The 13,367-nt window shown below is 37.5% G+C and overlaps 1 protein-coding gene across 3 annotated transcripts in view; it reads left to right on the top strand.

The window, feature by feature from the left end:
- The window catches only part of KLHL27 (kelch like family member 27), a 29,230-nt gene that overhangs the window by 11,636 nt on the left and 4,227 nt on the right, over nt 1-13,367 (top strand). For 2 of the 3 annotated variants that reach the window (XM_090269365.1, XM_090269366.1), the window contains exons 6-8: nt 5,569-5,706; nt 8,997-9,119; nt 10,626-10,846. In XM_090269365.1, the coding sequence (XP_090125491.1) occupies nt 5,569-5,706; nt 8,997-9,119; nt 10,626-10,846 (482 nt within the window). The remainder of the gene's footprint in view (nt 1-5,568; nt 5,707-8,996; nt 9,120-10,625; nt 10,847-13,367) is intronic. The other variant, XM_090269367.1, reaches the window with a different exon arrangement.

Genomic DNA, 13,367 nt, shown 5'->3' with positions numbered 1-13,367 from the left:
TTCTCTCTCACATTGATGCTTCTCTCCCTTTCTTTCTCTGTTCCTTACCCTCTCTCTAAAAATGAATAAAAATTTTAAAAAGTAATAAAAACAAGAAAAGGAAAATTACCCATACTATAATTATACCACCCAGAGATAATCACAGTTAATAGTTAGTTTATTTCCTTCTAGATACATATCTGGGATAATTTTCTAAATATTTTAAAAGTTAAGGCATAATTTACATACCATAAAATTCACCATTTAGCCCTGGCTGGTGTGTCTCAGTGGATTGAGCATCAGCCTGCGAAAACCAAAGGGTTGCAAGTTCGATTCCCAGTCAGGGCACATGCCCAGGTTGCAGGCCTGGTCCCAGCTGGGGACACACAAGAGACAACAACACATTGATGATCCTCTCTTTCCCCTTCCCTTCCCCTCTCTCTAAAAATAAATAAAATCTTTTTTAAAAAATTCACTATTTAGAGTTTACAGTTCAGTGGTTTTTAGTATGTTCGCCAACTTGTGCAACCATCAGCTCTAATTCCAGAACATTTTTTTCACTCAAAAAGCCACTCTTACTCCCAGCCAAGATGGAGGCATAGGTAGACACACTTTTCCTCCTTCCACAACCATAAGAAAGATTACATCTATCTCAAAATAAAAAACAACCAAAACAACCAGAAAATCTAACTGCATGAAGTCTAACAAATATATAAAGAAGCAATACCCATCCAGACAGATAGGAAGGGCGGAGCTGGAGTGAAGAGGATGTGGTGTGACAGCTGTGGCAGTAGCAGCAGTGGTGGCAGCAAGGCCATGGCGGTGGCTGGCAGTCAGAAAGAGCAGTCACACGTTATATTATAAAAGCTGGGAGGGATGCCTGGGAAGCAATCCTAGTCCCCGGGCAGTCCACACAGCACCAGGGAAAATAAAGCCTCATTGCTTCTGCCTATGAAAACCATTGGAGGCTGGGGCAGTGGAAGAAACTGCCTGTCTCTCTTGAGAGTCTGTTTAGAGGCCCCCTGGTCTTAAGGTCTACAAACCCACCCACTCTGGGAATGACGGCCAGAACAACAGCCAGAGGGGCACCTGTTGCATACAGGAAGCGAGTGAAATGACGGGAAAAGGAGCGAGTGCTGAGCAAACAGAGTTTTTCCCTCTCTGACCCCTCTACCACATACAGTGCCACAAGGAGGTGAAACTGGTTGCCCCGCACTGACAAATACCTCAGGCTCTGCTCCTTATAATGTAACAGGTACCTAAGACACAGGCAAACACAGGAGGCTGTCAAGTTGAGGAGACAGAGAAGTATGGCCCAAAATAGGGAGCAGATCAAGGCTCCAGTAGGAGAACTAAGTGATGAGATAGCCAACCTAACAGACATAGAGTTCAAAACACTGGTGATAATGATGCTCACAGACATGACAGACATGACTGAGTACAGCAAACACATGAGGGAAGAAGTGAAGGCTATACTAAGTGAAATGAAGAAAAATCCACATGAAACCAATGGTGAAGGAAAGGAAGCTGGGGTTCAAATCAATGATTTGGAACATAAGGAAGAAATTAACAGTCAACCAGTACAGAATGAAGAAACAAGAATTGAGGAAAAATGAGGAGAGGCTTAGGAACCTCTGGGACAACTTTAACTGTACCAACACCTGAATCATAGGGATGCCAGAAGGAGAAGGGGAAGAGCAAGAAATTGAAAAACTTATTTGAAAAAATAATGAAGGAAAACTTCCCTAATTTGGCAAAGGAAATAGGTATACAAGTCCAGCAAGCACAGAGTCCCAAACAAGCTAGACCCAGAGAGGACCACTCCAACACACATCATCATTAAAATGCCAAAAGTTTAAAGATAAAGAATCTTTTTTTAAAATAATTTATTATTATTTTTTTTTTTTTTTTCAGAGAGAGGGGAACGGAGAAAGAGAGGGAGAGAAACATCACTGTGTGGTTGCCTCTCACTTGCGCCCCCAACTGGTGACCTGACGTGCAACCTAGTTGTGTGCCCTGACTGGGAATTGAACCAGCAACACTTGGTTCGCAGGCCAACACTCAATCCACTGAGCCACAGCAGCCAGGGCTTAAAGAAAGAATCTTAAAAGCAGCTAGAGAAAAGCAGAGACTTACCTACAAAGAAGTTTCCATGAGACTGTCAGCTGATTTTGCAAAAGAAACTTTGCAGGCAAGAAGGGACTGGCAAGAAATATTCAAAATAATGAAAAGCCAGGGCCTTCAACTAAGATTACTCTATCCAGCAAAGCTCTCATTTAGAATGGAAGGGCATATAAAGTACTTCCCAAACAAGGTAAAGCAATAGGAGTTCATCATCACCAAGCCCTTATTATATGAAATGTTAAAGGAACACATTTAAGAAAAAGATTAGAACTATGAACAATAAAATGACAACAAACTCATAACTATCAAATCTAAAAAACAAAAACAAACTAAGCAAACGTCTAAAACAGGAACAGAACCATAGATATGGAGATCATATGGAGAGTTGTCAGTGGGGAGGGGGCAGCGGGAAAATGGGGGAAAGGTTGCAGGGATCAAGAAGCATAACAGGTAGGTACAAAATAGATGGGGATGTTGAGAATAGTGTGGGAAATGGAGAAGCCAAGGAACTTGTATGCATGACCCATGGACATGAACTAAGGGAGGGGGTTGCCAGGCAGAGAGGGGGAAAGGGGAAAAAATTGGGACAATGTAATAGCATAATCAATAAAATATACTTAAGATTTTTTTTAATCAGGAGAAAAAGCCACTCATTATTTGGGGAAATTTTTATATCAGTGTATAAAACTGTTTACTAGCCATGTTCTCATACTCCAGCCAAGGATCAACCTTGCAAAGCAGGCCTTTCTAAGGACAGGCCTTCTCAGACCTGCTAGGTTAACTGTTTACTGCACAGTAGGAGTTGTGTATCCATTCAGGATTCTACGCCCTCATAAAGTTATATGTTCTGCAAATATCTTTCCTACTCTGCTGCTTCACCTTTCACACTCTTTATGGGATCTTCTGACAAGCAGATGTTTTTATTTTATTTTATTTTTTTAATTTTTTTTTAAATTTATTGATTTGAGAGACTGAGAGAGGGAGAGAGAGAGAGAGAGAGAGATGGTTTGTTGTTCCACTTCTTTATGCGTCATTGGTTGATTCTTGTATGTGCCCTGACTGGGGATGGAACCCACAACCTTGGCGCATCAGGTTGATGCTCTATCCAACTGAGAGCTACTCCAAGCTACCCAGCCAGGGCCTAATTTTAATGTAGCCAACTCAATTATTTTTTTCCCTTTGTGGTTAGTGTTTCTTGTATGTATGTATGTATGTATTCATTATCCTCACACAAAGATATGCTTATTGATTTTAGAGAGAGGGGAAAGTAGGGAGTGAGAGAGAGGGAGAAACATTGATGAGAGAAAAACATCAATCAGTTGTCTCTCGTATGCACCCCAACTGGGACTGAACCTGCAACATAGGTGATGTGCTCTGACCAGGAATCAAACAGTGACCTATGGTTTATAGAATGAGGTTCCAACCAACTGTGCCACCACTGACCAGGGCTCTTGTACTTTTAAGGAAGTCCTACCATATGCCAAAGTCACAGAGATATATACCTTTATTGTTTTGTAAAATTTTATAGTTTTTCTATTTACATTTATGTCTGTAATCTACCTGAATCTGAGTTTATAAGTAGTGTGAGTAGGGAGTAGGGAACCAGTTTTTTTTTTTAATATATATATATCTATATATCTATATAAACAATTATCCTAAGGTTAAAAAAACGTTTTTCCCCACTGCTCTGCAGTACAAATTGTCATATGTCAAGTAATCATATAGGCTGGATCTGTTTCTAGATTTCTTTTCTGTTCCATTGGTCTTTGTCTATCCCTATATTAATTACTGTAACTCTGTTTTAAGTCTGATAAGCTTATCTGACAGGACAGTTTCTCGTTATTATTATCTGTACTTCCCATATCACTTTAAGGGTCAGTTTGTTTTTTAAAATAATACTGTGTGATTCTGCTTATATAAGATACTTAGAGCATTCAAAAATCATAAAGACAAAGTATAATGGTGATACCAGGGGTTGGGGGAGGGAAAATGGGGATATTTTGTTTAATAGACATAGAGTTTCATTTTGACAAGATGAAAAGAGTTATGTGATAGGTAGTTGTGATAGTCACACAACAATGTGAATGTGTTTAACATCACTGAACTGTAAACTTAAAAATTGTTGGGAGAGTAAATTTTAAGTTGTGTTAAGTATAATACAATAAAAAAGAAAGGATAGTTTAAAATTTGGGAATTTATTATAGCTATAAATCAGTTTGGGGATAATCATCTTTACATTGAATCTCCTAATTCATGAAGATGATACATTTCGTCACTTATTTAGATATTCCTTAATTTAAAGTTTTATCTAAATAGCACTGGCTCAGTTGATTGGAGATTCATTCCATGAACTGAAAGGTTGCTATTGATTCCTGGTCAGGGCACATACCTGGATTGAGGTTTTTGCCCCAGTCAGGTGCATGCAGGAGGCAATTGATCAATATTTCTCTCTCTCTCCTTCTTTTTCTCTCTCGCTCTCTCTAGAATCAGTGAATATATCCTTGGGAGAGGATTAAAAAAGAAAGAAAAATTATCTAAATAAAGTTTATAGCCCTGACCAGTGTGGCTCAGTTGGTTGGGCATCGTCCCACAAAGTGAAAGGTCACCAGTTTGTTCCCTGTCGGGGCACAAGCCTGGGTTGCGGTTAGGTCCCCAGTCAGGGTGCGTATAAGAGGCAACCCATCAATGTTTCTCTCTAACATCATGTTTCTCTCCCTCTCTTTCTCCTTCCCTTCCCCTTTCTCTAAAAATAAATAAATAAAATCTTTCATAAATAAACAAATAAATGTATAAGTTTTAACCGTTGAGGTCTTGTAGTCTTGGACAATATTTGATTAGATTTACTCCTAGGTATAGTATATTTTAAAATTTTATTTCAAGTTATATCATTTTTTTTAAATTTTATTTATTTATTTATTTTTAGAGAGAGGGGAGGGGAGGGTGAAAAAGAGGGACAAAAACATAGATATGCAAGGGAAACATTGATTGGTTGCCTGTCACATGCTCCCAACCAGGGACCTGGCTTGCAACTCAGCCAGGCATTATCAAACCAACAACCTTTTTGGTTTGCAGGACGATGCCCAACACACTAAGCCACACCAGAGAGGGCTTACATGATATCTTTTTTTCGAATTTCATTTTCTATTTGTTGCTAGATAAAGATTACATTAAAACTCAAATTTTACAAGTGTCAAAATGCAAATTATATGGATTGTTTGGTGGTAGAATTAGAAATAGATAATAGGGAAATTGTTCCATTGCTTCATTAAATGGACTTTACTAAATGATGGTGCTGTGGATTCAAAAAGCACTTTCTGGGCAAATGAATTTTAATAAATATATAAAATCAGACATAATAGTTGAATTTCTGGCAACATTGAATGTTACTGAATATTGTAAATATTATGGTTCTAGGCTATTAGCATTACTAAACCTCCTCATATGTGTCTCTTTTATTTAACTCAGGTGAAAAAGATTCAATGATTTTTGACTGTACTGAATGCTATGATCCAGTTACTAAACAGTGGACAACTGTAGCTTCAATGAATCACCCCCGCTGTGGCTTGGGAGTATGTGTCTGTAATGGGGCTATCTATGCTTTGGGTAATTATGCTCTTCATTTAAGGATATCTAATATTATTTAAATTCTTTTTTAATTATATTTTATTGATTATTCTATTACAGTTGTCCCAATTATTCCCCCTTAGCCCCCATCCACCCAGCACCCTTCTTTCCCTCAGGCAATTGTCACACCATTGTTCATGTCAATGTCATGCATATAAGTTCTTTGGCTACTCCATCTCCTATACTGTATTTTACATCCCCATGGCTATTCTGTAACTATCTATTTGTATTTCTAATCCCCTCACTTCTTCACCATTCCCTCCCACCTCCCTCTCATCTGGTAACCATCAAAATGCTCTTCATGTCCATGATTCTGTCTCTGTTCTTCTTGTTTGCTTAGTTTGTTTTTTTAGATTCATTTGTTGAATGTACTTTTGCCATTTTATGATTCATAGTTTTGATGTTCTTTTTCTTAAATAAGTCCCTTTAACATTTCATATAATAATGGTTTGGTGATAATGAACTTCTTTAGTTTTTTCTTGTCTGGGAGGCTCTTTATCTGCCCTTCAATTCTAAATGATAGCTTTGCTGAATAGAGTAATCTTGGCTGAAAGTCCCACTTTCATGACTTTGAATATTTCTCTTGCTGCTTTAAGATTCTCCTTTATCTTAAACCTTCGGCATTTTAATTATAATGTGTCTAGGTGTGGGCCTCTTTGCATCCTCTCGTTTGGGACTCTGTGCTTCCTGGACTTGCATGTCTATTCCCTTCACCACATTAGGGAAGTTTTCTTTTATTATTTTTCAAATAGATTTCCAGTTTCTTTTTCTTCCTCTTCTCCTTCTGGCACCCCTTTGAGGCAAATGTTAGAACGCTAAAAGTCCCAGAGGCTGCTTACACTGTTCTCATTGTTTTGGATTCTTTTTTCTTCTTCTGGTTCTGATTGGTTGTTTTTTGCTTCTTTATGTTCCAGATCATTGATTTGATTCTCAGCTTTATGCACTGTACTGTTGTTTCCCTATAAATTATTCTTTAGTTCCTTCATTTCTGACTGAATCTTTTTTATGCTGTCAAGGTACTCACTGAATTCTTGAGCATCCTTATAACCAGTGTTTTGAACTCTGCATCTGATTGATTGCTTGTCTCCATTTTGTTTAGCACTTTTTCTGAAGTTTTGATCTGTTCTTTCATTTGGGCCATGTTTCTTTGTCTCCTCTTTTTGGCAGCCTCCCTGTGTTTGTTTCTATGTATTAGGTAGAGCTGCTTTGACTCTGTATCTTGGTAGCATGATCTCATGTAGTAGGTGTCCTGTAGGGTCCAGTGGCACAGCTGTCCCTATCACCCAAACAGGGTACTCGAGGTGCGCCCTTTGTGTGGGCTGAGTACATCCTTCTCTTGTAGTTGAGCCTTGATTGGCACTGGCAGGTCAGTGGGAAGATTTACTTAGGCCAGTTAGCTACAACGACTGGCTGGGACCACTGACCACCAACCTCTGCCCTCTGTGGAGGATCAGCTGTGCAAAGGCAGGGTGGTGGTGCTCCAACATGACCTGTAGATGTCCACTGGGCACCGTGGGGTTTCCTGGGTGGTGCAGGCCAAGGGTCAGCCCCCACCTGTGTTCTACCTTGGGCCACCCTGCATGAGCTGTAAAGCAATCTGAAATGCCCAGGTGAGGCCAAGCTGTGAATCTAGGCTGGCTGGTGCTAATACTGGGCCTGGGACCACTTAGCAACAGGTACAGGGGCAGGGGGCTTAATGAGGCTGGCTGGTGCTTGTTTGATAAAGTTTAGGAATTTGTGAGGCATTCAGCTAAGACCAGCCATTCATATGGTAAAGCCATGGTAAACAGTTTGGGTGGGCCCGTAAGTTGGGTGGGACAGAATCTTGGGATCTTCAGAGTGGGGCAAACAATGTTAGCCAGGTTGATGGAATCTCAGATATATTACTCACTTGTGGGCTCTGTGGCTCTTTGGGGGTGGGTTCAGAAAAGGGACAATGACCTCTGCCCGCCTTTCTCTCTTGGAGAAAGCTATCCCCTAGCTCCCACTTTGATGCCAGACACTTCAGTTTCTCCCTGCATGCCACTAGTGCCTTTCAAGCTGCTACCCTAGTACTGGAGCTCGGAGGGAGTGAGTCTGAGTAAGTCCATGTGTGGGTTCTTTAAGGGAAACTGCTTGGGACTTTAGCAGTTTCTTCCACTGACTCAATCCCCACTGGTTTTTGCAATCAGAGGATTTATCTTCCTGTCACTGGAACCCTGGGCTGGGGTCTGAGGCTGGAACTCCTTGCTCCCGAGATATCCCTCCCTAATTTTTATCCACCACATGTGGATGTGGGACCAGCCCATTCTTGTCTCTGCCCCTCCTATCAGTCTGTATAGTTGTGGTTTCTTTAATTCCGTTGTTGTTAGACTTCCATTCAACTCGATTTCTGATTGTTCTGAGGGATGATTCTTCTACATTTTAGTTGTAATTTTTATGGGGTTGTGCTAGGAGGTAAACAGTGTTTACTTATGCCACCATCTTGATTGTAAGTCTGTTATTTAAATTCATAATCATGCCCTGGCTGGTGTGGATCAGTGGATTATGTGCTGGCCTGTGAACCAAATGGTCACCAGTTCAATTCCCAGGCAGGGCACATGCCTGGGTTGCAGGCCAGGTCCCCAGTTGGGGGCATGCAAGAGGCAATCAATTGATGTATCTCTCACAAATCAGTGTTTCTCTCACTCTCTTTCTCTCTCCCTTTCCCTCTCTAAAAATAAATTTAAAAAAATTTTTAAATAATAATAAAATAAATTCTTAATCAGATTCTGATTACTTTAGAAATTTTCCTTCACTTCCATGAGAAACTTGTATCCTTTCAGCTTTATAAATTCTTATTTTGAAAATATTATTACTTGGGGAATATTATCAAATGTGAAATTCTTAAAGAGAGATGGAGGTAAAATATAGATGAGATGTCCAATGGAGCATTTTGGCTCATAGTTACATCTCATGATTATGTAAGCATTCTGAATATGCAAAAGTTCTTTCAAAAGATAGTTTTGAAAAAAAATGATAGTTTTGCGAAATACCAAATTTCCTATGCTATATGTTAAAGTTTTTGTTTTGTTTTATTTTAGATCTCTAGTTAAAAGTAGGTAGAGTTAAAAATCTGAGTTCTACTTACAGTCAAATCCTAACTTCTCATGTGATCTTGAATGAATAAACCCTCTGTTGCGTGTGATAATCATCCATAATATGAAGTTGTCAGATCAGAAGTTTTCTAAGGTTTTTTGATAAATAAGATTCCTTTATCCCAGACATAAAATTTTTCTGTTTGGTTACAGGTGGATGGATTGGAGCTGAGATAGGGAACACCATTGAACGATTTGATCCTGATGAAAATAAATGGGAAGTAGTTGGCAACATGGCTTTGTCACGCTACTACTTTGGCTGTTGTGAAATGCAAGGTAATTGCTGTATAAAATATTTTTCCAGAAAATATATATTTTTAAAAACTGAGCTTGAGGCTTTATTTGCATAAAAGTGTATTTCATGTCTGTTACTATTAAATGATTAACACTAATAATATGGATGTTCTGCTTTTAACCTCTTCTGTATTTCTGTATTGCCAAAATAATCTTTTTTTTCTTCTAAATAAACAAAGCTAGAATTTAAAATTTTAGGTAGGCAAAAATACTTGACTAGCACAATAAGCATTTAAAATGTCATTCTTTATTGTTAATAATTTTCTCTTCCATGCAGGCCTTAGTAAGTATTTATAAGTAGGGAGAGAATATCAAAAACAATCTTCGTAGTCTCTTCTTACAGGCTTCTTCAGTGTTGTTTTTAAAAGGTACATTGTGATTCAGTCCACACAGAATTTAATGCTGTGGTAGATTCGAAAAATGTACTGAATATTAAAATGGTATATAGACATCATTTTAATTGTCTGTCATACCTGAGAGGTAGTAAGCACCGTCAAATAAAACCTGATTCTCCGTCCAGAGTTGGAGAGCAGATTTATATGTACCTTCAGAGTAGGAAGCAGTCTGCCCATTGTTATATGACAACTCAGCCTGCTTTGTTTCCAGCTGAAGTTCTTCCTGCTTTGTGAGTACCTTCTCAGATTTACACTAGCATTTAATGTTCGAATCACATGGTGCAGACTGTATTCCGTTATTTAATATTATAGTATTCTTTAGTTGTTTCATATTAATTATTTTTATATTTCTAGCTAAAATCATAGAGCTATAGAAGCATATTGGAGATTATCTATTTCAATGTCCCTATTTATAAATGAGGAAGCTGAAGATTAGGAAAGTTGTGAATTGTCTTTTTTCATAGCTGGTTACTGGCAAAGCTGGAGTTAGAACCCAAGTTTATTAACATTTAGGTCACATTCCTTAAAATGCCATATAACTCCTCACTTTTAGAATATGGGAGACACACGGGGCACTCAAAAATAATTGTAGATGGTCAGAGCCGTTAGTTTCAATCAAATTTAAAAAGGGACTCTGTGAATTACATTCTGTTGTACTCTCTATTTTATGTCTACTGCACAACAGGTAGGCTGTCACCAAACACGGTCATGATGTTCCCAGTTTAAGTGCATAATATTTTTTAGGGGGGAAAAAGTCTCTACCTCTCCTTTTTTACATATTCATGGTAGCAGTGCATCTGAAAGTTGAGATCATCATGCAGACAATGAGATGGGAAATCCGTGTCTGAGATTTAATAGCATCATTAGGTTCTTTGAAAATTCAATTCCACTTTAAATTCATACCCCTAATTCTTCATAACATGCTTAAATGTGAGCTGTAATAAACTAGACAGAAGTCAATTTTCTCTTAAAAAATTAATAAGCCCTACTTAAATATAGCATCAGCATAGCAAACTGAAATCAAAACTATTACTTTTGCTAATTATTATATCCTATTTTCTATAGCATTTGAACAAAAATATTTCATTTCCAGGTTTAATTTATGTAGTTGGGGGCATCAGCAATGAAGGAATAGAGCTTCGTTCTTTTGAAGTTTATGACCCACTTTCCAAGCGTTGGTCTCCACTTCCTCCAATGGGAACCAGGAGAGCATATCTCGGGGTGGCTGCGCTCAATGACTGCATCTATTCTATTGGAGGGTGGAATGAGACTCAAGATGCTCTTCATACTGTAGAAAAATATTCCTTTGAAGAGGTAGGTTAGATGATTTCAAATATCCAGTATCCTGTTATTCTTTTAATGTCTATAATATCTGTAGTGATGTGCATTCTTTCATTCACATTATTGATCATTTTAGGTTTTTTTCTCTTTTTCTTTCAAAGAACTAACTTTTGTTGTCATCAGTTTTTTCCTACTGATTGTCCACCTTCTATTTCATTCATTGCTATTTCTTTTTCCTCCCTTCTATTTGTTTTGGGTTTAATTTGCTCTTCTTTTTCTAGATTCTTAAAGTGGAAACTTAGCTGATTGATTTTTAGAACTTTTTTTTTCTATAATGTAAACCTTTAAAGCTATAGATTGTTTCAAGCACTTTTTTAACAGCACCCCACACATTTTGATATGTCTTGTTCTAATTAGCATTCATCTCAAAATATCTTCTAATTTCTTTGGTAAGTTTTTCTTTGACCAATGAGTTATTAGAAGTATGTTTTTTAATTTCCTAATACTTGGAGATCTTTCAGGTATCTTTGTGTTATTGATTCTAATTTAATGTTATTGTGGTCAAAGAGCATAGTTTGAATGATTTCTGTCTTGGTAAATGTTTCATGTGTAGCTGAAAAGAATTTATATTCTGCTGTTGTTGAGTGTAGTGTTCTATAAATGTCAGTTAAGTCAAGTTGATTAATGTCGTTCAAGTCTTCCCAATGTGTCCAGTTGTTTTGTAAATTACTAAAAAATAAGTGTTGAAATCTCCACCTATAATTATGGATTTGTCTATTATTACTTTCATTTCTGTCAGGTGTTTATTCACATTTTAAATCTCTGTTATTGACTCAGGCCAGGTAGCTTAGTTGGTTAGAATGTCGCGTCCTGCTACACCAACTTTGCTGGTTCGATCCCAAGTAAGGGCACATACAAGAATCAACCAGTGAAGGCATGAATGGGTGGAGCAACAGGTCAATGTTTCTCTCTCTCCCTCTCTCTCTCTCTCTTCCTCACATCCTGTTTCTCTCTAAAATCAATTTTTTATTTTTATACTTTTTAAGATTTTATTTATTTCTAGAGAGAGGGAAAGGGAGGGAGAAAGAGAGGGAGAGAAACATCAATGTGTGGTTGCCTCCCACATGCCCCCAACTAGGGACCTGGCCTGCAACCCAGGCACGTGCACTAACTGGAAACTGAACCAGCGACCCCCTGGTTCATAGGCTGGCACTCAATCCACTGAGCCACATCAGCCAGGGCTAAAACCAGTTTTTAAAAAATGAATATCTGTTATTTGTTATTAAGTCTGTACACATTGAAATTACTATGCCTACTTGATGAATTGACCTTTTTATAGTATGAAACGTTTTTCTTTACCTCTGGTAATAAACTTTGTTCTGAAACCTACTTTGTCTGATATTAATGGAACCATTAATGTAGCTAATTCATGTCTTGATTAGTATTTGCATGGCATATCTTGTTTTTCCTTTTACTTCAAACCTATGTCTTTACATATGTATTCTGTGTCTTTTATGCAGTTTGACAGTCTCTGACTTTCAAATGGAGTCTTTAGAGTTTCCATTATATATGTAATATAATTACAGATATGGTTGGTTTATAGACTTCTCTTTTGCTGTTATTTTATTTGCATAATACATTCTTTGATCCCACCCTTTTTCTTTCTTTATGTTGATTATCTTAGTATTTCATTTTATCTCTTGTTTTCTATTACCTGTATCTCTTAGACTTTTTTTCTAAGTAGTAGCTTTAGGGGTTACATTATATACATATATATTTTTAATGTATCAAATCTTATTTCAAATAATATAATACTACTTCACTTTCAATGTAAGAAATTTACAGAAACATACTTTCATTTCCCACTCTCATCCTTTATGCTATTTTATTTCTGTATATGTTGTAAACTCTACAATATTCTGTTAACATAATTTAAACAGTCAATTATTTTTAATGAGAAAGTTTTCGTGAATATGGGTATATTTACCATTTCTGTTTATTTTTTTGTATAGAGCTGTTTGTATTTCATATCATTTTCTCATAGCCTGAAGAACTTTCTTTAATATTTTAGTGCTGATCTACTACATGATTCTCTTAGCTTTCAATTTCTGGCACTTTCTTTCCATCTTCACTTTTGAAGATATTTTGCTGAGTATAGAATTATAGGTTGTTGGTTTATATTTTTCCAATTACTTTAATTTTTAAAAGATTTTATTTATTTATTTTTAGAGAGAAGGGAGAGAAGAAGGGAGGAAAGAAACAGTGATATTTGAGAGAAATATTGAGGGTTGCCTCTTGCATGCACCCCAACTGGGGATCCAGCCTGCAACCCAGGCATATGCCCTGACCAGGAAACCGGCAACCTTTCACTTTGAAGGACAATGCCCAACTAACTGAGCCACACGAGTCAGGGCATTTTTTTCTATTACTTTATTTTTTTTAATTATATTTAATTGATTATGCTATTACAGTTGTTCCAATTATTCCTCCTTTGACCCTCTCCACCCAGCACCTCAGGCAATCCCCACACCTTTGTTCATGTCCATTGGTCATG

Source organism: Furipterus horrens, unplaced genomic scaffold (assembly GCF_987537825.1).
Source record: "Furipterus horrens unplaced genomic scaffold, mFurHor1.1.pri manual_scaffold_3, whole genome shotgun sequence".
In the NCBI taxonomy this organism is placed as follows: domain Eukaryota; kingdom Metazoa; phylum Chordata; class Mammalia; order Chiroptera; family Furipteridae; genus Furipterus; species Furipterus horrens.
Note: the sequence above shows the minus strand (reverse complement) of the source record. Positions and strands in the feature narration are given on the sequence as shown.